The sequence below is a fragment of the Ursus maritimus genome, unplaced genomic scaffold (assembly GCF_017311325.1).
Source record: "Ursus maritimus isolate PB19 unplaced genomic scaffold, ASM1731132v1 scaffold_35, whole genome shotgun sequence".
Classification (NCBI taxonomy): Eukaryota; Metazoa; Chordata; class Mammalia; order Carnivora; family Ursidae; genus Ursus; species Ursus maritimus.
In genome coordinates, this window is record NW_024426119.1 from 7254627 (window position 1) to 7281309 (window position 26683).

A 26683-nucleotide genomic window follows, 5' to 3' on the forward strand; every position below is an offset into this window, starting at 1 on the left:
ATACTTTAAACTTACTAAGAATGCCCCTGGGGCATTGCCAGACCCCTTTAGGAACCTGAAGAAACGAAACGAACTCTGCTTAATAAAGTGAAGTGTTAAGTGTGGTCTGGATGTGACAAAAATAATTGGGTATTGGATCAGGGTCTCTAACTTATTAAAGCTAAGGTAGTAAATGATCTTTCAAAGGTTTGTACTCTTGAGAGAATTGTTCAGTCTTGTGTTGGTATTCAGTCATAAAATTTTATCACCTGCTTTGGACTGTATTTCCAAGCAGTCCAACTCTGGCAGGAGTCTGGCTCTGCATGCTGTGGAACACCAGGAGTTTCATACCTACTACTAGTTGCATTTCTGTTAGAAGGGAATGCCTCCAACTTCTGATTGACTCTTTAAACTGTTTTTTCCCTTTGCTTTATTGGGGGTGGGTAGGGAAGTTGATTAGTTATTTCCGCACTGTTCTTTTTGTTCTGTCTAGCTTCCCATTGACCGAGGTGGAGGAGAAGGAAAGGCCATGTACATTGACACCGAGGGTACCTTTAGACCAGAACGGCTGCTAGCAGTGGCTGAGAGGTAGGTTACCAAATTAGATGAGAGAAATCTTTTTTCTTTTTTTAAATTTATTTGAGAGAGAGAGAGAGCATGCGCTGGTGGGACAGAGGAAGACGGAGAAGCAGACTCTCCACTGAACAGGTGCTGGATGCGGGGCTCGATCCCAGGACCCTGGCCAGGATCATGACCTGAAAGGAAGGCTGACACTTAACCGAAGCCACCCAGGTGCCCCTAGATGAGAGAAATCTGGCTGCATCTGTCACTGTAGTGATTGCCAGGGTTAGTATGTCTGAAGAGTGTTTCTTCTTTTACTGGTCTATACCCCCAAAGTTTTATGTGTAGTTCAGAAGAATGACCTTCCTTAGAAAAAAAGCACTCTTCTTTAAAATCTATGAGTTATAGTCAGACTGGATAAAAAACTACATACAACTATATGCTGTTTTCTAGAGAAACACTGTAGATTCAACACATAGGTTGAAAGAAAAAGGATGGGAGGGGCGCCTGGGTGGCGCAGTCGTTGGGCCTCTGCCTTCGGCTCAGGGCGTGATCCCGGCGTTCTGGGATCGAGTCCCACATCGGGCTCCTCGGCTGGGAGCCTGCTTCTTCCTCTCCCACTCCCCTGCTGTGTTTCCTCTCTCACTGGCTGTCTCTCTGTCACATAAATAAATAAAAAATCTTTAAAAAAAAAAAAAAAAGATGGGAAAAGATATTGCATCCAACAGTAACCATAATTGGCAATATTCATGTCGGAAAGCATAGACTTTAAGACAAAAAATTACTAGAGACAAAGAGGAACATTTTATAATTAAAAATTCAGTTCATTGGGAAAATAGAACAATTATAAACATCTCCATACCTTAATAATAGGCCCCAAAATACGTGAAACAAAAACTGACATAACTGAAAGGCAAAATAAGCAATTTAACCATAATGGTTGGGGACCATATCTCACTTCAAAAACCATTTAGCTACTGTACCTAATGGTGGAAGTCTGAATGCTTTCTCCTTAAGATTGGAAACAATACAAGGATGTCCACTCTCACCATTTACATTCCATTGAAGGTGGAATATACTGAAGGTACTGAAGGTCGTAGTCAGTGCAGTCAGGTGAGAAAATGAAATAAAAGGTATCCAGATTGGAATGAAGGATGTAGGACTATCTTTATTCACTGATGCAGTGATCCTGTATGTAAAAAATCCTAAGAAATCTGGAAACACAAAACTACTAGAACTAAATTAGTTGAGCAAGGTTCTAGGATACATTGTCACTATGCAAAAATCCATTGTGTTTCCATATACAAGCAATGAACAGTTCAAAAATTAAGAAAATAATTCCGTCATTCACAGTAGTACTGAATTCCATTCACTGTCAAAATGATTAAAAATCAAAATAGGAATCAATTTAACAGAAGACTGCAAAACATTGCTGAAAGAAATTGAAGATCTACATAATTAGAGAAACAGTCCATATTCAGGAATTGGAAGATTAAAGTCATAATTTTCCCTCAAACTAATCTAGAGATTCAGCACAATCCGTACTCTAATTTCAGGAAGGATTTTGGCAGAAATCAACAAGCTGGTTATAAAATTTATATGGAAATGTCTAGGACCCAGAATAGCCAAAACATTCTGGGGTAGCAGGGAGAACAAAATTGCAGGTCTTGGCCTTCTTAATTTTAAAACTTACTATAAAGCAACAATAATTAGGACAGTGTGGTGCTGGAATGGGACAGACATGGATCAGTGGAACAGAACTGAGAAGTGAGCTCTTTCATTTATAGTCACTTGATTTTTGACAGAGATACCAAGGCAATTAATGGTTCCTCAGTAGTTGTCTTTTCAACAAATGGTACCAATGTAGTTGGATTTCAACAAGCAAAAAGATAAATTTAGGCCTTTACACCATACATAAATTTAACAAAAATGGATAATAGTGTGGTGAATCCTCAAAAAACTAAACCTAGAATTATAGTATAATTCAACAGTGCCACTTTTGAGTATCTAAAGAACTGAAACAGGGACTCAGATACTTGTACACCAGTGTTCATGGTAGCACTAGTCACAATAGTCAAAAGGTGGAAACACCCGGCCTATTCATCACTAGATGAATGGATAAACAAATGTCATATAAACATAAAATGGAATATTAATCTTAAAAGGAAGGAAATTCTCACAGATGCTACAACATGGATGAATCTTAAAAACATGTGAAGTGAAATAAGCCATTACAAAAGGACAAAGATTGTAATGATTCCTCTTACACGAGGTACTTGAAGTAGTCCAGTTCATAAAGACAGAAAGTAGAACAGTGGTCCCCAGGGGCAGGGAGTGAGGAGAATTGTGAGTTATTATTTGAAGGCTACAGAATTTCAGTTTGGGATGATAAAAAGTTGTGGACATGGACGGTGGTGATGGTTGCACAGCATGGGAATGTACTTACTGCCACTGGACTATACATTTTTTAAAAAGGTTAAAATGGTCAATTGTATGTCATGTATATTTATTATTATTCTTTTAAAGATGATGGTCCTAAATGTAAGAATAAAACTATAAAACTTTCAGGAAAAAAGGCAGAAAATATTTGTGAGCTTGAGGTAGGCAAAGATTTCTTAGATAAAACACCAAAAAGCATCCATGAAGGAAAACATTGATAATAGTTTTCATCAAAATTTAAAAGTTCTGTGCTTCAGACATTATTAAAGTGAAAAGACAACCCAAAGAATGTCAGAAAATATTTGCAGATCGTATTTCTGAAGAGTCTAGTATCCAGAGTATACAAAGACCTCTTAAAATCCACCAATAAAGAGACAACCCAATTAAAAAATGAGCAAAGAATTCGTACAGCTATTTCTCCAAAGAAGATAAACGGCCAAGAAGCACATGAAAAGATATTCAACATCATTAGTCAAGGGGAACAACAAATTCACACCGCAGTGAGATACCAGCGCTAGGATGGCTGTAATAAAATAGGCAGTAACAAGTAGGGAGCATGATGTAGGCACACTGGAACCCTAACACATTGCTGGTAAGAATGTAAAATGGTGAAGCTACTTTGGAAAACTGTGGCAGTTAAATGTAAAATTACCATATAACCCAGCAATTGCGCTCCAGTTATTATGTACCCAAGAGATGAGAAAACAGGTCCATATAGAAACTTGTATGTAGATGTTTATGGTATTGTCGTAATAGCCCCAAACGGGAAATAACCCAATTGTCCATCAACTGATGAATGAATAAACAAAATTTGGCTTACGCATACAGTGGAGTACTATTCAACAGTAAAATGGAATGAGGTACCCATGCATGTCATACCACAGATGAATCTGAGAAGACATACTAAATAATAGAACCTAGACACACAAGACCACGTATTCTATGATTTCACTTATATGAAATTTCCAGAAGGGGAAAGATCTATAGAATGATCAGTGGTTGCCTAGGGCAGGGAGTAGGAATAGGAAGTAACTGCAGATAGACTTGAGAGATCTTTTGGGGATGATGGAAATGTTTTAAAATTGGATTGTGAGGATGACTGTACAACTCTGCAAATTTTATTACTAAAAAGTCATTCAGGGACACCTGGGTGTCTCAGTCGGTTAAGCATCTGTCTTCAGCTCAGGTCTGATCCTGGGGTCCTGGGATCGAGTCCTACATTGGGCTCCTTGCTCAGCAGGGAGCCTGCATCTCCCTCTGCCTGCCGCTCCCCCTGCTTGTCTGCTCACTCGTGCTCTCTCTCTGACAAATAAATAAATACGATCTTTAAAAAAAAAAAAAACACTTTAAAAAGTCATTCAGTTGTACACTTAAAGCAGATTAATTTGATGGCATACGGCATACCTCCATAAAGCAGGTAAAGAATGTATAATTTTCTCTGTCCCCTAATAAATCTTTCAAATAAACTCTTAAAATTGTTTTACATATTTCCCCTTGTCTAGGATAAAATGTGATAATTTGGTCCCTACCACACATTGTACAAAACCTAGTGATTAAATAAAATTTAATTGCATGTTGAGATATCAGACCCAAGTTGGAACTTGCCTTGCTAAGTTGAGGAGAATTTTCTTTTTTAGTTTTAGAATTATAACCAAATTATCTGCCCCAGTTTACTATTTGACGAATCCAAGCTATTGAATGTGTATACCATTGCAGCAAAAACACCAGTTGGAACAATAATTGCAGCCCTTTGCGTCTGCTTACAAAATCTGTCAGGAAAAAAAAATTTCCTCTCTTCCAACCTGATTTTAGGCTTCTAAAGGTGAGGATACTGGGGCGCCTGGGTGGTTCAGTCAGTTAAGAGTCTGCCTTCGGCTCAGGTCATGATCCCAGGGTCCTGGGGTTGAGCCCCACATCGGGCTCCCTGCTCAGCGGGGAGCCTGCTTCTCCTTCCCCCTCTGCGCCTGCTTGTGCTATCAAATACAATCTTTAAAAAATAAATAAATAAAGATGAGTATACTAAACTGTATCTTCCCTCCCAAAGTTATTTTTGTTCTTGCACAGAAATCACACTTTTAATTTTTAAGCACACTCTTTTAATAGTTGAGTTTTTTTGATAAAATCATTAAAATTTTGCCCACTAACATAAATGAGTGTTCAGATAGGGTAGGTGAGATAGTAGAATGTTGGCTCTGAGGAGAGGGCTTTGTTTTCCTCACTCACTTATCCCTAAGCCCCAGAAAAGGGCAAACAGTATTAATGAATGAAATAGTATTTATTAAGTAGGGCCATGTTTATGGCTGTTTTGTCAACTACAGGAAAAATAGGTTTAAATAGAAATGTCATTAATCCATTTTATCACTTCTGCCTATCAAGAGCATTTCTTAAAATTGAATTTCTGTTTATGTATATTGTGTTTACAGTTCTGGGAAAGGTACCCGGCCTCCTTAAGCCTTAATCTAGTTTCCCTTCACAACAGAACAACCCTCATTAGTTTTAGCTGTTGAAGAATATTGCCCCCCCCCCATCTAGGTTATACTGTAGTTCGGGGCTTCTCAGAACACAGTCCTCAGTGCAGCTGCATTAGCTTCACCTAGGAACTTGTTCGAAGTCCAAATCATCTGACTCCACCCCAGATCTACTGAATCGGAAACTGTAGAGACTCAGGATAGGGTCCAGCAATGTTCTAACAAGCTCTCTCTGCAGATGGTAAAGAACCATGGCCATAATTGCTAGCTACAGTGTCACCGCCTTTTTTGGTGTTTTTTTTTTTTTTTTTTTTTTTTTTTTTTAAGATTTTTAGAGCAGGGTGGGAGGGGCAGAGGGAGAAGGGAGAGAAAGAATCTGAAGCCGACTCCATGCTGAGCACGCTGAGCACGGAGCCTGACATGGGGCTCGAATCCATAACCCATGAGATCATGACCTGAGCTGAAAGAGACCAAGAGCCAGATGCTCAACCAGCTGAGCCACCCAGCGTGCCCCAGTGTCACCACCTCTTTTGAAACTTCTTTTAAATACCATGAAGGAAGAATGCCAGGACCCACCTTGAGGTGGTACAGCTCTTTTTCAAACTTAAATGTTAAGAATCACCTGAAACATTTGTTAACTCCACAAATTACCACACCTCTTCCCCCAAAATTATGATTTATTAAGTCTCGGTTAGGCCCAGGAATTTTTATTTACAGCTGTTCCAGGTTATTCTTTAAGGAAGTTCTGGAAACACTATGAGAGGTGATGCTTACTTCCAGCCAGTTTTTCCCACATTGTGGGAATTGAAAATTCCATGTGCTGCTTCAGGAATGTGAGCACAGAGATCCCTATAGTGGTTTTTGTGAACGCTGCTGACAAAGTCCAGGATAACTCTTTGTTTTCCTGGTAAACCATCCATATTCTGATAGCAAAGGATAATCTCCTTTCCTGATAGATGGTATCAATGTTTCTTGAGCAAATCTAGATTTGTGTGGTACAGTACTTCGGCCTCTTGAATCTTTTTCTTACAGCCATGATTTAAATATGGAAATTTTTATCTCCTTATCCCCAGTACCTTTGGTTAAGATTCCAAGGTAAAACTCTATCCTTATTCTGTCTCTTTATCTTCATGCCCAGATTTAATAATTCATCATCATCAACCCACTTAATGCCAAAGCTAAACTTCTACTTGTGTTGATGGTGGCAAAAATAGCAGGTACTTGAAGTGCCTAAGAAAGTACAAAGACTGTGCCTAATATGAAGAATACATTTTATGATGTGGAGAATGCACTTGGTTAGAGTGGGACCTCCTGATATTGAGGGTTAGCTTATTGCAGTGTTCTATCCAAGTGCTAGATAGAATGTTTCTATTCTTTCTGGGAGAAAAAACTGGAGGAAAGCTATTAACTAAAGCTAAATCTCAGAAGAATAGGTTTAATGTAGTGTATGCTTTTGTAAAGATCAGAGTCTCTGCATAGAATAGACTTGCTTCTGTAAAGGACTGATAGAATCACAAACATAGAAACTTAGGGTTCTCAAAGAATGCCTTGATTTTGCTTAAACAGATTTTTTTTAAACTGTAACATAAGGCAGTTGGTGGTGTACTTTTGGACTATAATGATTTTAGGTTAACAATATGAAAATACTACTTGGATTAAAGTGGTATGATTGTCTTTTTGTTTGGGTTGTGGATGAAAGCTTTATTCAGTATCATTTATTCAGAATTTAGGTATTAAAAAAGGTGCTAGGTAAGAGAGGCCTAGTCTTTTCCCTCAAGGAATTTGTAGTCTAGTAAAGGAGTAGTAAGGTCGCTTCTCACAAATGCCATAAAGAGGCCTAAACCAAGTTTTCTGGAAGTGCAGAAGAGGGAGCATCACATCTATTTGAGAAGTGCAGAGAAGCTTCGTAAAAATGCAGGCATTTAGTTGTGCTTCAGTAAATGGCTAAAATCAAAATTTACCTTTGAAGAAATGGGGACCCATTGGGGTGGCTGGGTGGCACATCAGTTAAGTGTAAGATTGTTGATTTGGGCTCAGTTCATGATCTCAGAGTCGTGAAACCAAGCCCCATGTGGGGCTCTGTGCTCAGCATGGAATCTGCTTGAGATTCTCTCGCCCTCTCCCTTTGCCCCTCCCCCTGCTCTCTCTAAAATAACTCAGAAAAAAAAAGAATGAGAATGAAAATTGGCTTACTTGTGAATGCTCAAAGTGTTGAGCATTCATGTCTTAGGTAGCCGTTACAGAGGTGGAAAAAATAGATTTTTAAAAAATAGGAAATACTCTGCCTTTCTTTTTTTTTTTTTTTTTTTTGAGAGAAAATGGGAGAGCACAGTGTGGAGGGGGGCTTAATTGGACACTTAACTGAGCCACCCAGGCGCCCCTTTTTTGCCTTTTTTTTTTTTTTTTTTTTTTTAAGATTTTATTTATTTATTTGACAGAGAGACAGCCAGCGAGAGAGGGAACACAAGCAGGGGGAGTGGGAGAGGAAGAAGCAGGCTCCCAGCAGAGGAGCCTGATGTGGGGCTCGATCCCAGAACGCCGGGATCACACCCTGAGCCGAAGGCAGACGCTTAACCGCTGTGCCACCCAGGCACCCCTTTATTTGCGTTTTTTAAATGCAAAGGAAAAAAATCATTGAGGTATAAGATGATTTAAGGTATCACTTATTTAACCGTACTGGATACATGTCATATAATCTGTCTTAACTGTAACTAGTTATTAGCAAGAAAGGAGACTAGGAGAAGTGAAATCTACTTGTTTCTCTTGAACTTCTTAAAGTTTTGGGTGCTTGTTTAGAAGGTTTTATTCCTAGGGGCACCTGGGTGGCTTATGTGGTTCAGCATCTGACTCTTCATTTCAGGTCAGATCATGATCTCAGGGTTGTGAGATTGAGCCCACGTCTGGCTCTGTGCTGGGCATGGAGCCTGCTGCAGATTCTCTCCCTCTGCCCCTCCACCCCCCCCATCTCTCCCTCTCTTAAAAAAGAAAGAAAAGAAAGAGAAAAAAGGTTTTATTCCTCTATAACAACAGTTTATATGAATTTAATTGATCTTTGATTCATGATTTTTGTTTCAGTTCCAATTCTGTCATGTTGCATTGGTTTTTCCAAGGGAACATTTGGAACATGGTATTTGGAAATTTGTTTTGGCTCAGGAGTCCTCAGAGACTAAATTTGATTTATCTGGAAGTCCTATTCAGTAGATCTACTCCAAAGCAGTTGCTGTTGTTCTCTCTCTCTAGTTTGCCTGGACTTCTAATAGAAAGGGAATTAATATCTTTAGCCTTAACACTTCTTACCTAATCAGTCTCTTTGCTAGAGATTAATTTCCAGTCTGCCTGAGTTTTCTTTGCAGCCTAAAGATGTTCTCTATTTTCTTCTAGATATGGCCTCTCTGGCAGTGATGTCCTGGATAACGTAGCGTATGCTCGAGGGTTCAACACAGACCACCAGACCCAGCTCCTTTATCAAGCATCAGCCATGATGGTAGAATCTAGGTATGTCCTCAGTGGAAGACACTGAACATGGCCCAGAGCCCTTACCCTGAATCTTATATATGCTGTTGGCCAAATTGATAGTAACTTGAACTAGAAATGGGGAGATTTAAGTTTTAGTTCTTAATTTGACACTGTTGCATTGTGGTTCAGGTCAAGTCACTGTTAAGAAATGAAGCCATAATCCGCTTGAACTTACTGGAAACTTTACTCGTTATATAGTGCCTCAGACATAAATGCTGTACAAATATTTTAATAAAACATTTATGTACGAGTATAACTGAATATCAGAGTTTAAGGTAGTGAGGAAGGGAGCAGAATCGGACACAGGCTTGAAGTAGACTTCATAGAGTCCTTGTTCCCTGTAGGTATGCACTGCTCATTGTAGACAGTGCCACTGCCCTCTACAGAACGGACTATTCGGGTCGAGGGGAGCTTTCAGCCAGGCAGATGCACTTGGCTAGATTTCTGCGGATGCTTCTGCGACTTGCTGATGAGGTAAGTTGTGGGATCGGGACAGAGAATGTCTTAATCTTCAGGGACCTTGCTGGGAGGCCAGAGCATTAGGGCCTGGTTTCACAGATAGGAAGAGATATATTAATCATTCATTACTTTGTGGGGAAAGGGGTGGCAGCAGTAAGGTCCTTAGAATGGCCACAAAAAATGACATTTATCCTTTCTCCATCAGTTTGGTGTGGCAGTGGTAATCACCAACCAGGTGGTAGCCCAAGTGGATGGAGCAGCCATGTTTGCTGCAGATCCTAAAAAACCTATTGGAGGAAATATCATTGCTCATGCCTCAACAACCAGGTAAAGTGAAGGGATAGGCGGCTTCGTCTTGGAATGTCATATTAACTGAAGTAGACATGAAGATATAACATTTCCATTTAAATCCAGTTAAAGCTACCGTTGTATAATTAGACACAGGAGTCCTGGCTAAACGTAACTGTCATGCTCTGATTAGTGCATATGTATTCAGTTTATAACGGAATTAAAAGCCCTCAAATATGCCAGACTGAATATGAAGGGTATGCCTCTCCCTCATTATTAAAAAAGTAATTGTATCAGTACGGAAAATCCACTAAGGTGGGAGGGCAGGGTAGGAGTGGATTCCTCCAGGGTGGAAATGCCCCTAAGGAATACAAAAAGATTCCCCGAAGTCCTAGAAAGTATATAGGTCTGAAAAAAAAATTAGATCTACCATAAATAAGAAAAAGATTTTTAAATTAAAACTTTGGTCTGTTTTTTTGTTTTGTTTTTTTTGGGTCAGGCTATATCTGAGGAAAGGAAGAGGGGAAACCAGAATCTGCAAAATCTACGACTCTCCCTGTCTTCCTGAAGCTGAAGCTATGTTTGCCATCAATGCAGATGGAGTGGGAGATGCCAAAGACTGAAACATTGGGGTTTTTCCTGTGCTAAACCTTAAGTGCTATAGACTGTTGGAGAAGACTGCTCCCTGGGGTTCTTCATAGGCCTCTTCCTGTTGTGACTGCCAGAAAAAGGCTTCCGGAAAAACATCTATTGTATCGGCTTTTCTGATGGTGTAAACAGGAGACAGGTCAGTAGTCACAAACTGATCTGAAATGTTTATTCCGTCTGGAGTGTATTAATTTCTTTGTGAACTATTTCAGGGGAAGTAAGGAATACCTTTGACATAGTGCCTTGGGGTTGCCTCAGGACTAACAGCGATCTACTGGACAATCTTTAGTTCTCTTGCAGACATAAGCTGGGGAGACTGGATTCTTCTCTGTTTGAACAATGTTGGAATGCCTGTGTGGCAAAGAAAGTGGGTCTTCTCACAGGTTCTTTTCTTTCTGCCAGTAAAACTGTGTCAGTCAGAAGCAGGTTTAGTTTGCCTGAAATATGTAAGAATTTGTGTTTAGTTAAGGGCTACAGAGCAGGCCTACTGGACCACCAGCCCTTCACCATCTACTTGCTTGGTTTTTTAATTGCTAAGAGTAACTCAAGATAATTCTGGAATCTTAAGCATTCAGGGGCTCTTTAAGCAGATTTAGTGTGGAGCTGCGAATAGTTATTTGTGCTGTTGATATATATTCAGATGATGGAGATTATCCTTCAGTCTAAGAGAGATTATTACAGATGAATATGCCATGACTTTCCAGTGGCCTTTGTGAGTCTTACATCATAGAGTCCTGATACTTGTCTGGATTATTCTACTTTAGGAGTTTGAGATCCTCTTCCTCTTCTTCAGATTTATACTCAGGATGGCTTTTAACCAGCTCTTTGAATTTCAAAGGGCCTGTCAGCTAGTACTGGGAGGAGAGGCATAGAAAATCTGTTGCCTGTGTTGATCCTACTATATATAGGGAGATAGGAAGACGTAATCAATCAATTTAATGCGGCTTTGTTTAAAGAATGGAGTACCTCTCCACTCTTGTGCTTCATTTTTCTACCACATAACAAACCTGGGATGACAGTAAGCTGGAGTGACAGATTCTAGAATGGAAGCTTGGTTCTTGTATAAAAGCATTTCAATCCTTCAGTCCTATAAACAACTTATCTCAATTATTCTTGTAGGTGGGATTTATCAGGTGAGATTAGGCTTTGTGCTGTTGGCCCTAAGAGTAAACTAGCTGGAACAGGCCTTGTTAGGCAGAGAGCTTAGTTTAGCCTGTTTTACATGTAACTAAAATTTCCACTGAAAATAACTTTAACCCAAGAGCTTAAATTATTTGGTGCTATTTTTCTATTTGTCTGCAGTAGTTTCAATTATGGAAGTGTCAAGCAAGAAAGAAGCTGATGGCAAACATAGGGGAATATAGTCAAATTTGGTTTATTTCAGGTTTGTACCAAAATATATTCCCTCAGCATCATTGTTTCACAGTCCCATAAGCCTTATGCACTAGTGTCCTTCCACAAGCTGCCGGGACTCTGGAAGTGAAGTGGTCCAGCTCCTCGGCCCAGGAATACAGTTAGTTAGAATTCACATGATAGGTGAGAAGACGGCAGTATCCATGGGACGATATCCACGGGCTGCGCTGACCGTTCCTTTTACCCTGCTAGATAGGGTATGGCCTTAGAACTATACAGTTTGGTGTTTAATATTAATCAGTAGAAAAGATCAGAGTGCAGGTTCTGTGTTTTGTTCCTGAAGTTCATCCACGGCACCAGCACACGGAAGACAGCCCCCAGTGCTCTATTACTCTTGAGTCTTTAAGAATTCACTTAAGACAACTACAGAAATCTAGGCCTTAGTATTTCCCCAATTTCAGATAAAGTAAGGGATTAGAATAAATTAACTGGTGGGTAACAGGAAAGAAATTGGGGAATGGTTATGGATACCAGTCAGACCCAGGAGTCAGGACCGTCACTTAAGCAGTCTTAGATTCCTGATGATCTAAGCAGGGTAGTCTTCCTCAGGTCATGAAGGCCATTGAAATGTGATTATTCTCTTAAAATTACTTCTAATTCTTCCAAGTCCTTCTGGAAAGCTGAATCCTAGGGAGATAAGAAAGACTAGGACTTAAAAATCTAAGCCAACATTTCCCAAACCAGTGATAACCTTCCTTTCTGAGCTCTGTTATCACAGTCTTTAACCTACTTTCCCAGGATAGCCTGCAGCCTATGCTATCTGCCTCCTCCCCCCTCGGTGAGATATATAAAGGAGCCCACATGCAAAAGTGTAAACTCTTTTGTAGGGAAATAAAACCTCAAGGGAAGATTTTCTTACCTGAAAAGGTCACATGATTCAATAATGGAACCCAGTATTTATTAGAAAAGCTCTTCAAAGTATTACCTCACTGGTGACATCTGGCAGCTCCAGGGCTAACTTCATCCATTGTCTAGCTTCAGAGTTTTTTCCTAGTTCTCTGTAGCACTGAGAAGAGACAACAGTGAAAACCTGGAGAAACACCACCAGGAGACTGAACTTTCAGGACTTCCCATTATATATCAACATACATAGTTCCATCTACATTGAAAAACGCAGGTGAGTTTACCTTGGAAATATATACCCTCCCTGCTTTGGAAAATCCTGGCTGTAGTTCTTCAACCTAGAAGAGGGAAGAAGGCGTTTCAGAAAGGTGATTACCAAAATCAAGTCGGGCTGAAGTTTATTGAATAGAGCTTTCCAGTCCTGGTCTAGGGAACTTTCCCCACAGAACAAGCAAGCATAAGATTGCGGCCTGCCAGAACTCCCTCCCGTCCTTCCCAATACCTTTAGGAAGCTTTGGAGGGCATCCTGCACAGTGGCACTGAGAGGGCTTTCAAACAAAGCTGTAGCAGTTTTTTTTTCTAGCCAGCTCAGGTGAGAGACCTGCCACCAAAAGATCAAAGTGTGAATAAAAAGGTGGTTTGTTTTGTTTTGTTGAGAGAAAGCTGGGGAGGGAGGGGGGCAGAGGGAGAGAATCTCAAGCAGATTCCCTGCTGAGCTTGGAGCCTGACACGGGCTCAGTCTCACGACCCTGAGATCATGACCTGAGCAGAAACCAAGAGTTAGGAGTTCAACCAACGGAGCCACCCAGGCGCCCCGGAATTCAGCTTACCTGGTAGCACCACCTGCCAAGGAGAAAGTGAGCCATAGGGTTTTCTGGCTGGAGAGCAATGGCTTTGTCCACGTGCTCCTGAGGGGGAAAATGTAAATATAAATTGACACCAGCGTTGCTAAAGAAGCTGTAGAGACTAGAAACCTCCTTTGCGAGGAGCAAGGGAAGAGCAGGGAATCTGGACTAGAGCAGCACAAGGGAAGGGAGAGAAGCCTTTCCTCACCTTGAAGCTAAAGCCACTCTGGATGCGCCTCTGGATGCTCTCATGCTCGGCCAGCTGCCCACAAAGCACCGCATACCTAAGGGGGAGGCCGCGGCAAGCTCAGCGACGAGGAACCGGCTTCCCGTCCACTGCCCCCTTCCCCCTCAAGTAGAGCTGAAAATAGCATTTCTGTATGTACGAAATTCCTCTTTTCACAGATCTGTGCTCCCAATTCTCCAAAGTATGCTACGTACAAAAAACGTAGGGCCCACCACAGTAAACTTCTCATACTAATTAACATTTAGGCAGTGTCTCAGTCCAGGTCTCCACAAATTTCCCCTATAATGAGTATAGCCTTTGGGGGGGGGTCATAAAAACTTAAAAAGCAGATTTCTAATAATCAGCATCAAACTGTAAGGGACCTAAGTATACTGGTTCTTATCTCCTGAGCACACACTAAAAGGTCTCATTAGCTTTAGAAGCATACAGGCATGTCCTTGGGATGGGATACTCTAGGAAATTCTAATGTTAATTTGGGAACAGAAGCAGAGGAAGAAAGGCTTCAGATTTCAGTCCTCTCCACATCCTCCCTCCCAAGGGAACAAAGCCAGCCAGCTTCCCATCTTCTGTCTTCAAAAACAAAGGTCTCACTACCCCATCCCTCAGCATTGTTTCTGGAAGCACAGTTGACATTAAATGAGTGTCCAGAGACCCAAGTTGCTTTTCATATATTCAACAAATATCTGGGAGGGCATTTGTATCTGACACTTGCAGAGGCTCATTTCCGTATTTCCTGCAAGCAGCCACTCCCCAAGAAAAAAGTATGAGACCAGTTTCCATCCTTGGAGTCCAGGAGCCCCAAGGAAATCCACAGGGAAGTGGCAATGAGCTGGCCTCTGAGAAGAGCTCTTGCAGACACAATCTTAGGACAGAAATACGGAAAGCAAAGGGGAAGTGAGAAGGGAATTTTCACTAAAACTGAGGTGCTGGAACCAGGCCCTAGGACACAAGTTGGCCTTGACCCATGGAAGCTGGCAGAACTTTGCCTCACATGAGACAACAAAAGCAGGGCTGATGTTTTTGTAAGCTAATAAACTAAACTTCCTGGGGGTGAGCTCACGTTCACTTTAACTCATGCAAGCCAAGCGAAGAAGGCAACGTCTACCACCAGCCGGGGACTGCAGTTAGAGGAAAGAAGAGCTTGTGCAGAACATGGGAGCTACACATTGTGCCAGCCTCCCCGAGGAGCCAAGAACCCACATTTTGTAGCAGGGATGACTCTTAAAAAGCTACGCATTTCTCTAAGCCCCGACAACAACAACAACAAATCTTCGAATTTCCCCTTGCCTCACTCCCAGGGCACCTTCCACAGAAAACTCCCCTGCGTCCCTGGCCTAGCCATGTGGTAATAAAGGCCAGAGCTCCCTCTCCTGTTTCCTCTGGCAGAGAAATGGCTCTCTGCCAGTATAACTCATGCTAGCTCTTCCTGGGACCCTGCAGGGTGTTCTTACCACTGGTGACATGCAGCATTCTCATCCCCCTTCTCCAGGGCGGCCTCCGCTTCTTCTTTTCCTGTAGGGACAAAGGTGAGCCAGCGTTGACAAGGGCTCCCATGCTTACTTCCCCATGAGGGGCTGTAGCAAGAATGACTGCTCTACCTCTTCCCAACCCCTAACCAACCTGGACTTGTCTGGAATAATTTTGAATCTGAGAACGAAAAGCAAATAGCTTCTCAGGGATAACTTCTGCTTCACCTTGTTGTTTTCCCTATTTCTGTCATCAGCTGCCCAACCACCTTCTTTCTGCAGCACCCAGCTGATGGGTTCAAAGTCGTGTGTGTGTGTGTGTTAGAGTGTGTGTGAGCAGTGGGGGTTGGGAGAGAGACTCTCAAGCAGACTCTGTTCTGACTGCAGAGCCCCAGGCGGAGCTTGACCTCCCAACCCTGAGATCAGGACTTGAGCTGAAACCAAGAGTCCACACTTAACTGACTGAGCCACCCAGGTGCCCCTCAAAGCATTTTAAATATAAAACAACCCAATGGCAATCAAACCGTCACCAACAGACCTTACCCTAGAGCATTGTGGGCATGCTTCAGGGTGTCCATGAATCCCTCTGAAGTTGTATAAAATTTTAGGTACATGTATGTTTTATTGAGGAGAGGGCCTATCAAATTGATCACATTCTCAAAAGGCTCTATAATCTAAAAACATTAATCATGGCTCTAGGCCAAAACTCCTCACCAGAGCCAAATGTCTGACCAGAAATGATGTTCGTTTAGTTTTCTAGGCACCAAGACTGATAAATCAAGGCCTAAACACATAAAGCTCTTGACAAGGATCTCCCAGGTTGTCAAGTAGCCAGGAGCCCTCTAGCTGAGGAACGTCATGCCTTAAGCTCTGCAGATCAGACCAGAGCACTGACAATGGCTGCTCCAACCATCACACTATCTCCACCTTTGGATTTCATGCTGGTCACTGGTACTAACAAGAGATGATCAATGGGGGTGCCTGGGTGGCTCAGTCGGTTAAGCCTCTGACTCTTGATTTTAGCTCAGGTCATGGTCTCAGGGTGAAATCAAGCTCCACGCTCGGACTCCACACTCGGCTTGGAGTCTGCTTATCCTTCTCCCTCTCTCCTCCCCCGCCCCCACCCAACCCCTGCTCATGCTAAAATACATAAAATCTTAAAAAGAGAGAGAGAGAGAGATGATCAACGATCAAAAGAAAGGTTCTTGCTGGTACCAGGAGTCCAAATATCAGCCCAAAAGCTGATCATAATCCTTACCTGAAATTTAGGAGGGAACGTAGAAACTTTTGAAAAGAAAGAAGCAAGCAGTAATTAAGCACCTTCTGTTAAAACTTGGAGATTTTTCTGATGAGCTGTATCAATAAATATTTAACTCAACTGACGTGTTCTATTTTGACAATTCTACAAATGCTGGAAACAATGACCTTGAGGTATTGTCAGATTCTATATTAGCAAAGAGATTCAGTGTTTCTAAGTGAGGAAGTAGACATATTTACTTTGGATAGTTAACTTGAGGTACCTAACTAAACCACAAGACCGAGCAGCTCATGGACAGTGCCCGACTTACGGTGTGCGGCTAGGCAGGACCCATCTTCCCCACAAAACCAGTCATTTTTCAAAGTCCCAGGATTCTCAGTGACACGACAGATAGGGACAAGCCCTGAGCTTGGCATAATTCATATGCACCCTACTTGCCAGGATACGGACTTTGGCAACAGAGTTAAGTGAATCTCAAGGACTCCTAAACTAGCGTATTCTTCCAGACGGCTGCTCACAGGCGCTCACCAAACACACTCTACTGATATTCTTAGACAGCACCTGCCCCACAGACTCCGTAACTCAAACCAGATTCCTAAGCAGCAGCAAAAACCCCTCTTCAGATTAAGCGAGCAGGCTTTGCCCTCTGCTGCAGCTGGGGAACGAGAGCAAAGAATTATGCTAGTATGACACAACTACCCCTACAAACATTTGCACCCGGATCAATCACCACGTGCAGGGAAGCAGAGACTGCTATCCCAAAAAGGACGCAGAAGTCCCTGGGAACCAGAGTTTGTCCCTAGTGAGTAACCGAGCCACAACTGCCCTGACAGCCTGTATCCTGGGGATTCCCCTGAGCCCCACACAGACGGGCCAGCTGTCAGCACTTACCATTTAGGGCATAGGACTTCTTCTCGCTCACCTCTTCGGTGAGTTCACACATGTCACTATAGGCCCGGGCCAGGCGCCAGAGAAAGTCCTGCCGGCTTCCATACTGCAGACCGAACAGAGGGATAGATGAGGCCCCTCTTCTTCAGCTGCAGAGAACTGGGGCTCTGGCTTCGTCCCAAGCCCTAGGTTGGAGTGTCCAAGCTAGTGTGTTACACGCTGACATCAGGCCAGCCTTACGCACAGCGCTCCACCCCCACACGACCTCCCGCCTGCACTTGGCTAACTGATGATCCGTCCGCTCTAGCCGGTAGATTGCACCGGCCTCCGAGCGAGGGCATGCTGCCCTGACACTGTGAGGGGAAAGGTCAACTGCAAAATGAAATGAGGCACAAGAAGGCTTGCTGACACAAGGAAAAATGTGAGAATGCCCAAGAAAAGGAAACATTCTAACTCTGGGGCATTTATACCTGGGTGAGCATAAATTCTGGCAGTGAACCAGAGGAGAAGGGAACTGTGGTTGAGTGACTTACACACCTGTCACTTGTGATGGAAACTTCAAGTAGGGCAGGCACCTTGGGCTCTGCCTCAAGGGAAATAAAAGAGGAAAAAAAAATATTCCGGTTCTTTCCATATTTCTCTCCACTGTAAGAGGTAGAGCTCTTTTGCAACGGCTCTGCAGGAGGCAGAGGACCCTGGGGAGGAAGCTCTGGGGCAGGCGGTACACCCAGGCCCTGAGGGGCAGTGCGGGGCCTACTTGGAATCGGACGTGCAACCCTGGGGGATCCATGCAGAAGCAGCCATCTCACCCTCATTCCCCTTCCTATGTCACGTAGGCTTGCGAACGACCATGCCCAGGGGGCTGGGGGGCTAGTAAGGGCAGACGGGCCACCGGAGCCTCACCGCCAGCTTGTTGTTGAGCAGCAGCTGGAAGCCCTCCCGCTTGTCCTGCTCGCTGCCCTGGTGCAGCTCGTCCGCCTGCTGCAGGAGGGGCAGCACGTCCTCCGGGCCAGGGGAGCCTCTAGCATCCAGGGCTCTGGCCGCCGGGCCTGAAGCCACGTCCACCTCCAGGTCCAGAGAATCCTCCCGCCCCATCTTCACGGTCTCACAGCTCACTTCGTCTTCCCCGTCATCGCTTTCCCTGTCAGAGTCCCGCTCGTAGTCAGACTCGGCATTGGCTGTGGTGTAACTGTGGCGGAGAAAGAGAAGTGAAGGGTCAAGGGAGATTATTTAGCCTCAGAGCTCTAAGGTCAGTCTCCCACCCACAACGTGGGGCTCTTCATGGCGCCGCTGTCCAGAGCACCAAGTAAAAACCACTTCTACCGCTTAAGGGCAGAAATCAGTGCTTGAGAGAAAGCTTCCTATGGGAACCAGGGGCTGGGAAAATGATCCTGGAGGGAAAGTGACCAGCTGGGGGCACCGGCAGTCGGGGGCCAATGAGAACCCCCTGCCAAGCTACCAAGTTGGCCAGATAATCAGAAAAGGAAAAAGGCTAGAAAGAAGCAGCCTAGAAAGGAATGTACCAGAATGTTGCTAGACCTCATGGTAGAAGAATCAAAGGAAATTTTCTACTTGTTAACATTACATATGATTGCTTTAGTGAGCATATATTCTTTTAAGTAAAAAAGAAGGAATACTTAAGATAAAAACCATAATGTGGGTGGAGCTGATCTCCTGAGCTAGATGGCTCACCAGGCTAAGGGTCTGTCAGTCATTCTTGCCTTATCAGTCAAAAGCACCGCCAGAAACAACATGGCTGGGTGTCAGCCTCTGAGGCCATGGACAGCCCAAATATCTACATTTTCTCTCTCAATTCAAGGTATACCTCTGTCCTAAGTCAGCAGCCAAACCTAAACCACAATAGGAGTAGCCCTGGGAAACCTTAGGAACTTGCTGGGGGTGGGGAAAGGCCACTCTGCAGCTGGAATCAGGAGAGGAGGCAGCTGCAAACAGAAGCGCCTGGGAAGGGATCTCTGGGGCCACCACAAGCCAGGTAGGCGTCTCCTTGGAACCCCTACCTTGATGCACTCACTGAAGAGAAGGCCACGTTTCTCGTGGATCTCGGCCTTCACCAGTGGATGATGAGGGTGTTCCCCCTAACTGCCAACTGAATCAGACAAAAATTGAGCAGAGGACAATGTCAGACTTCCAGGGGCTAGAAGCAGACACCAGAGAAACCTCCAGACTCGAGTGAAGGAAAAGCAGGTTCTGTCAGAGCCAGAAGGTTCTGAGGCACAGCGAAGATCTTAGGGTCATTTAGGGATATGCCTTCCTCCACCCTGGAATCAAAGACAGGGACAGGACACCTACAGCTGGCGCAAGACAGACCTGAAGGAGAGACGAGCGAGGCACCCACAAAGGAGGGCAGGACGAGACAGCGTCAAGTCCGGCTGCGAGTGCTAGGCCAGAGAGCAGACACAACAAGGAGGCGGGCTGCATCCAGAACGTACCAAGTGAGCAACCAGACTGAGCACCCAGTCTGTGCTGCCGCTTCACAGAGGAGCTTCCAGAACCATCTAGCAAAGAGCCCCAGGAACAGCTACTACAGGAACCTGTAGGGTACTGATTAGCTTCACCTTGCTTTTAAAGATGTTATCCGAGTTCTTTCCCCCGTAGCAACGTGCCGTAGGAACGTTAGGAATTAAGGGGACAAGGAAAAGTGGCATAGGATTTACAACCAACCCGGGTGCTGATGGACAAGACCACACAGAGGCAGCCTAGACAGACTCCCAACCAATTCTGAAGCCTGGGACAGTAACCTGCCCAAGTGAGAAAATCAAATCAGCGTCTACTGAGCCCAGCCAGACCCAAAGGCAAGACGGGTAAATGGGTTCTCCAGGGTAAGGAGCTAGAGTGTCGTATCGCCTATTGCTAGAAAAAAAGGGGGACCCTATTGCCTGCTGAACTCCCTCCAATGAGGAGTTCAAACCAGGAGTCTCTCAGGGAGGGACCCCTGCTCTTATCCCTTCTCGTGGAGCAGAGTCTCTCCAAGGAGCTGACCATGACGAATGTCCAGCAATGCCAGGGAGCTCACATGGCTGAGGAAAAGCAGTGGTCAGGAGGGACTTTGCTGCCACCACAGAGTAAGAGCTGGTGGAGCCTGTGAGGCAGGGAGACCCCAGTGAGGCTGCACAGTGAGGAGGCCCCGCGTCAGCGAGCTCTGCCCTGCGAATCCGCACGCCGCTGCTCAGACCGAGCACAGACATCAGCCCCATGAGCTTCCAGGGCTTCCACAGCTACACGGGCTGCTTCTCTATCTTCACGCCGGGCTCTCACACCTGTCAGACCACCAATCCAGCCCCTGGAGAAATCCACCAGAGCAAGGGGGGTCCCCTTTGTTTAACATGCCCTGCAACTTTTGACATCTGCCAGGGACTGGCAGGGACCTCCGAAAAGGCTCTCTGGAGCCGTGCCCTTGGGTGGGACACATTGTTCCCACATATGGTAGAGAACCCATGGCTCCTTCGGAGCAAGGAGGCCCGAGCCACTCGACTCTACCCCTTGAGGAGAGCCCACAAGTCCATGATCAAGGACTCAGTTACACACATATCCCCTTCTGATAATTTTCTTTCTTTTGACTCCTCCTAAGCCCCATTAGAGGAGCTGAGCTGAAGCATTCAAAGACAACCAGGCATGGGAGACGCTCAGTGGTGGGGAAGATAAGACCAACCCAAACGAGGCGATAAATGCCCAAGAAGGAGTGGCAATGAGGTTGCAGGCCATCCTGCTTGCTGTGGGAGCTGGTGTTTGAGGGCAGGCTGGGTTTTGACCAGGAGAGAAGTAAAGCTATGTTTAGTACAATGTTCAGGGAACAACCTTGTGAACCCACGGGGTGACTGCCTCTGCCCTATTCAGTCAGTCCCCTGGGAGCTCAAAGTTGCTATTTTATTTGGAAGAAGAAGGGAATACAGGTTTCAGTGGAGTAGGCTATCAAATATTCTTAGCCTTTTATCCCTCAAAGAAGCGCTCCTCCTCTGGTCCCACGTGTTCAAAGCCATTCCAGAGTTTGTGGTCTCCTCCCAAAACTCCCCCTTGACCTATATGGCACTGACCATGACAAAAAGAATTATTCACCACGGCCACTGCCCCAGATGGCAGCCAGCTCAACCAGAGTCTCGTGCCACATACCACCATCAGCCTCTGCACGCCACAGGATCAGTCACGGGCTGAGCCTGCTCGTAAGTAAGAAGGCCACCCTTCCTCTCATCCCAACACCCTTATGGCCTCAGAGCCCCAGTGAGCACCCCAAGCAGTGAAGCACTCATAAGCTTCCCCCACTAAATCCTCTGGCTCTCCTTGCTCCCAGAAGTTTGTACAACTTCTTTCTTTTTTAAGATTTATTTACTTGAGAGGGAGAAAGAGAAAGAGCGAGCCCATGGGCACCAGCAAGAGGGGGAGGCGCAAAGGAAGAGGAACAGGATCTCAAGCCGACTCCCCCACTGAGCACGGAGCCCAGCCCGGGCTCAATCCCACCACCCTGAGATCACGACTAGAGCCAAAATCAAGAATCGGTTCAACTAACCGAGCCACCCACGCACTCCTTGTACAACATCTTAAAATCCTCATTAAAGGCCTTGAGTTCTACATCTTGATCTTGGGCAGAGCTGTGACCTCTCCTTCTGTTCTACCTTCTTACAAATGTTAAGTTTCCCACCCTAGTGACGTGCCTCAGTGGGTCGCAGAGAGATGCTCCTTAAGTCTCAGGATCCACTAGCAATTACCTTGTCCTTCTTTCTGTTCACTCCAGATAGGTCAAATACGAATTCCATTTTTGCCCCCTCCCCTAACACAGCCTTCTAGAAACAGAAGTATTAGGTAATTGAAAAGGGCCACGTCCATTAGCCCTTGACAATACAGATAACGGGTGGGATAACCCTGACAACAGTAGTCACAAATGGAGACCTAAAGCTCTTACCAACACTTGCTTGTTGCAAGGGGTGCCCGAGCAATCAGCGACCAAATCCAGGACAGATGCCCAATGGCAGTAATATGGAAAAAGAGAGTAATAATATTCTTAATTTTCTTAGAAAACCAAATGAGGCGAAGCCGGAGAATATACTGTCCCAAACAAGAAAATGAGGCTGAAATTTTGTCAGACGTCCTCCCCGGGCAGTGAGCTGTGGCAGCTCTTGGTTCACGGGAAGAGCTCCCGGGGACTGCAGGGGACACGTCTTCCTGCGAAGGCCTTTCCACGCCCCGCAGCCAAGCCAAGCCTTAGATCACGGACCCGCACACCGCGCACGAGCGCAGCTGAGCCTGCGCCTACTAGCTGCGTGACTCTGGGCAAGGCGTCACCCCTCGCTCAGCGTCTCCGTCTGGGAAAAGGCAGAAGCGTGGCGCCCGCTTCATAGCACCGCTGGGAGGATCGGGTGAGGAGATGGCTCTAAAGTGCTTGGCATGGTGTCTGCCAGAGGGAAAGAAACAGTAGGTAACATCACAAGGTGCTGCCGCCGAAGGAGGACATCGCGGCAAAGATCACCTGAATGGCCGTGTGCGTGTTTATAGCCGAATCAGTCCTTCTGTCCCGACAGAAGGCTGGGCTGTTCTCTGGGCCAGTCTTTTCCTTACGGAGAAACAAAGGTCAGCCTCGACACCTCACGGGAGCTAGCAGCGGACGAGGGCAGAAGCTGCCCACGACGGCACCACAACAAAGATGTTCATTCCAACTCCATCCTCGAGACCAAGGTTCAAAATGGCGCTCGTGACTTAAAAAGCCCTTAGCCTGCCCACGTTTGGAGGCCGTCCACCAGACTCCTGCCTGCTGACCCGTATCACAGTAAGGCCTGTGGTCAGACCTGCTGGGCCACCAAGTACTCGGGACAGTCGGCTCCCACCTGTAAAGATGGCAACGGAGCGAGAGCAAGCCTCCCGTGTGGGAAGAAAGGAGCTCCCAGGAGAGGGGAGCACAGTGAGAGCTTGGAGGGCTCTGGAAACCTGGCTCAGCCACTGAGTGAGGGAAAACAATGGTTACAAAGTCCTTGTGATAGCACAGGCAAATGCTCAATTAATGTTACAGGAGAAATGAAAGTAAAGATGATGGCAACCCTGGCAAACACCAACCCCGAGGAAAGTGACAGGTGCGAGCATAAGCCGAGTTGGCATCTCATCTGCCTGGGTGACGTCAGGTGGATGGTTTTTCTTGTTTCACCTATTCCTGATTTTATTCATTCATACCCTTACCTTGTTCCCAAGATTGCTGACAGCAGCTCAGTGTGAATTTTCCATAGAGAAACTGCACTCTCACAAAATGTAACCTGCCTGAAGCCACAACTGCCTCCAGGAGAAAGGACTCACCCGCCTTCGCTCTCGGCATCTGTGAACGTGGCTCCTGAGGTGGCTGTGAAGTAGACGGAGCTGGACCCAGTAGAGTCACTCCTCTCCCGGGCAAATGGGAACCTTCGCCGCCGAGCCACTCTCTGGCTCTCTTCCATGTGGGATCTGAAAGGCAGGTCCCTTTAGAGAGGGCGCCATTAGGCCCCAGCCAGCCCGTCTTTCCCCTCCCCATGAGGGAACCTCTTACTACTGCTGCTCATTAAAGGGCCAAAGACAGAGGAAATCCTGGGTTTCTACCCTTAGGAGAACAAGAAGGGCAGCTCCCTGGACCCAGCTGCCCCGGCAGAGCAGCTGAGTGGGCACAAAGCATGTCAGCTGCTACAACAGACCAGGAGGGCCCAACAGCAGCAAGGAACTTCTGGAAGGCAAGGTACCAAGCATATAGCTTCCTGGCCAATGACGTGAGAAGCTATAAGACCGGCCTCTGCCTTAGAGACGGCAGCAAAGGCCAGGACTCAGCTCAGCTGAGAAAGCTACAGGGGCTGGGAAAAGCCGAGGGGCAGGGGGCACGGCGGGACCGAAGGCTGCATCACTCACCGGACCTCGCCGACGATCTGCCCCGCAAGCCCCTGCAGGCTGCTCCTCAGCTCCTCTACCTCGCGCCGCAGGGCCACCAGACTGGTCAGCACGAAGTCCAGGCGCTCCAGCACGTCCTCCTGCCCCGCTCGCGGAAGGCTGGGCAACACCGCGGCATCTCCAGCCTCACCGGGGACCGCCCGAAAAGGCCTCACTGAAGGAAGGACAGCACGCAGTGATGCTCAGGGGGCGCAGTGAGGAAAAGGTCTTGGACCTGGAGTTTAAGAACACTTGCTTCTCACTGGAGCTCAATTTACCAAAACCCTTGAGGCTCAGACAGTATATGTTCGCAGCTAAGTCCTGGTAACAAGTCTTCGAGTAACTTCAAAGAAAAAAAAATCAAGATCCCAATCTCTAAACAAGAGCCCTCTGTTTCAAGAACCTTTCACACCAGGGCCTTTAGCAATACTGCACCCCACGGCAGGTAATGTAAAATGCTTGCAAGAACGCAGTACCTAGAAGGCAGGACACCTGCCCTGTGAAAGGAAAACAAAACCCTTTACCTGTCCATCTAGGTCCCAGATACTAGGCAGTCAAGACTAACCACACAGCAAAACTAAAATTGAGCTCAAATTCTGAGCTTTCACTTTGCAAAGAAGAGCAAAAGAAACTCTCTGAGATCCTCTCAAGGACTCCATTTAGTATCATTAGAGAAGGACAAAGAGAAAGGGGCAGTTACTAAGAGACAAGCCCATCCACACCCCATGGGAAGAACACCATTCCCGGGCCCTCATTTGAGCTCTGGGTAAATTCCAACAATAAATGCTAATAAACCGGTAGCTACCCAAGGCCGCTGGACTAGAAAATGTAAAAACAGTAAAGAAACCAGGAAGGCAGGACCCACAGTCCAGGCAAGCATAAATGTGTTAAAGGAAATCTATTAAGAGTCTAGGCTGGAGTACAGTACACACCCAATATTATTCAAGAATGTAGAGCGAGAATGATCTCTGGGGGCGCCTGGCTGGCTCAGTTGGTAGAGCATGCGACTCTTGATCTCGGGGTCGAGAGTTCCAGCCCCATGTTGGGTGTAGAGATTACTTAAATAAAACTTTAAAAAAGAAAGACCTCTGGGAACACGGCCACTTTCTCCAAACATCTACTGCTAAGAAATTACAAATAAGCCACAAGGAAAAGAAAGACAAGCACACTTGCAATACTAGGCTACCAGCAGGTTATAAAATGCTGACAAACAGTTGCAATCTAAATTGGTAACTCTTTGAAGACTCTTCTAAAACTAACTTTCAGTCCATCCAGCATTCGGTTATCAGAGAAACACTCATTGCCAATTAACATGGGGTGACATGATCACAAAGCTTCTCTATTACACACACCTGAGGAGAGTGCTTTGCACCAACCCTAGATGCTTTGCTCAAATAACTTAAGGTCAAAGTTTTGCAAAACAAAAGCACTACGCACTTCACCTGTGCCTGGCTTCCAGCAACATTCAGCTTCAATTGCAGAACACGCACAGCCACAGGTGACCAGGCCCAATCCTACCACTTAATTGCTCTGTGACACCCTGGGTAAAGTTACATAATCTTTTTGAATCTCAATTAAAAAAAAAAAAAAAAACTTGGATAGTTTCCAAGTTCCCTTCAAATTCTCATACATAATTTAATACATAAACCTCAAGGCTTAATTCCCCTAAGATTAGTTTTCCCTTTTGCCTTATTTTGGACTCTTTCTCTACTTATTAAACCCCTCGCCCCAACACTAAGCAAGTGCCTTTAAAATGTACGTAGCACTACTGTAGCCTGAACTAAGAGTGAAAGCTAAACAGCCTTTTCACAATACGCTTTCCTGGGATTACAAGAAAAAGTACAGAAGAGGAAGGCTGCTTTCCTTTTCAATAAGCTTTACAGAAAAGTGAAACTCTCAGACACCCCCCTCCGTTGTCCTGTTCCACGGGCTCTGCTAAAGGCAGCCCAGACCCTGCGCCCATCCGTCAGCCACTGACTGTGCCCTCAGGGGACCGGCTTGTACCTTGACGACCCGGCTCTGAGGTCTGCGTGTAGTCCAGAGAGTTAGGTAGGCTCTGGCTGTGGCCATGGCGCTGGGTCCGTTTCCACCGCTGGCTGTAAAGGGCACATAGGAATCCAACGCCCGCGGCGGTGCCCAGCAACAGTCCCAACCCGGCTTGGGCGCCGCCCAAGACCCCCAGTCTAGACATGCTGCACCTGTAGCCCGCGTGAACCACCGGGAGCAGGCGGGCGGGGCAGGGAAAGAGAGATTCGTGAGCGTGGTCCTCCCACCCCGAAGCTCCCGACTACCCTCACCCCAATCCGGATCCTAAGGTTTCCGCCAGACCCCTGTGCCTGACTACCGTACCTCTCACCCACCTCGGGCGCAGCCTCCCCTCCAACACACCCGCAGCCCTGATCTCAGAGTCAGGTTTCTGGGCCTTCAACTCCCTCCCCCAGGCCCACGACACTGCAGACAACGAACCCGCCGCCCCG

At 45.7% G+C, this 26683-nt stretch overlaps 2 protein-coding genes across 5 annotated transcripts in view; one reads left to right on the top strand and one right to left on the bottom strand.

Moving 5' to 3' along the window:
• The window catches only part of RAD51 (RAD51 recombinase), a 30768-nt gene extending 20241 nt beyond the window's left edge, over window positions 1–10527 (top strand). For both annotated transcript variants that reach the window (XM_008702246.2, XM_008702245.2), the window contains exons 6-10: window positions 473–567; window positions 8829–8942; window positions 9308–9437; window positions 9628–9749; window positions 10210–10527. In XM_008702246.2, the coding sequence (XP_008700468.1) occupies window positions 473–567; window positions 8829–8942; window positions 9308–9437; window positions 9628–9749; window positions 10210–10333 (585 nt within the window). In that variant the 3' untranslated portion in view covers window positions 10334–10527. The remainder of the gene's footprint in view (window positions 1–472; window positions 568–8828; window positions 8943–9307; window positions 9438–9627; window positions 9750–10209) is intronic.
• A 1190-nt stretch (window positions 10528–11717) lies between these two features.
• The window catches only part of RMDN3 (regulator of microtubule dynamics 3), a 16041-nt gene continuing 1075 nt past the window's right edge, over window positions 11718–26683 (bottom strand). For 2 of the 3 annotated variants that reach the window (XM_040620473.1, XM_040620474.1), the window contains exons 3-13: window positions 24189–24381; window positions 23613–23756; window positions 18222–18507; window positions 17322–17424; window positions 15158–15218; window positions 13668–13743; window positions 13445–13522; window positions 13117–13215; window positions 12899–12952; window positions 12697–12777; window positions 11718–12398 (exon numbers count right to left, since the gene is read on the bottom strand). In XM_040620473.1, coding sequence (XP_040476407.1) covers window positions 12345–12398; window positions 12697–12777; window positions 12899–12952; window positions 13117–13215; window positions 13445–13522; window positions 13668–13743; window positions 15158–15218; window positions 17322–17424; window positions 18222–18507; window positions 23613–23756; window positions 24189–24381 — 1229 coding nt within the window. In that variant the 3' untranslated portion in view covers window positions 11718–12344. Of the gene's footprint in view, window positions 12399–12696; window positions 12778–12898; window positions 12953–13116; window positions 13216–13444; window positions 13523–13667; window positions 13744–15157; window positions 15219–17321; window positions 17425–18221; window positions 18508–23612; window positions 23757–24188; window positions 24382–26210; window positions 26405–26555; window positions 26655–26683 lie in introns of those variants that run through there. The other variant, XM_040620472.1, reaches the window with a different exon arrangement.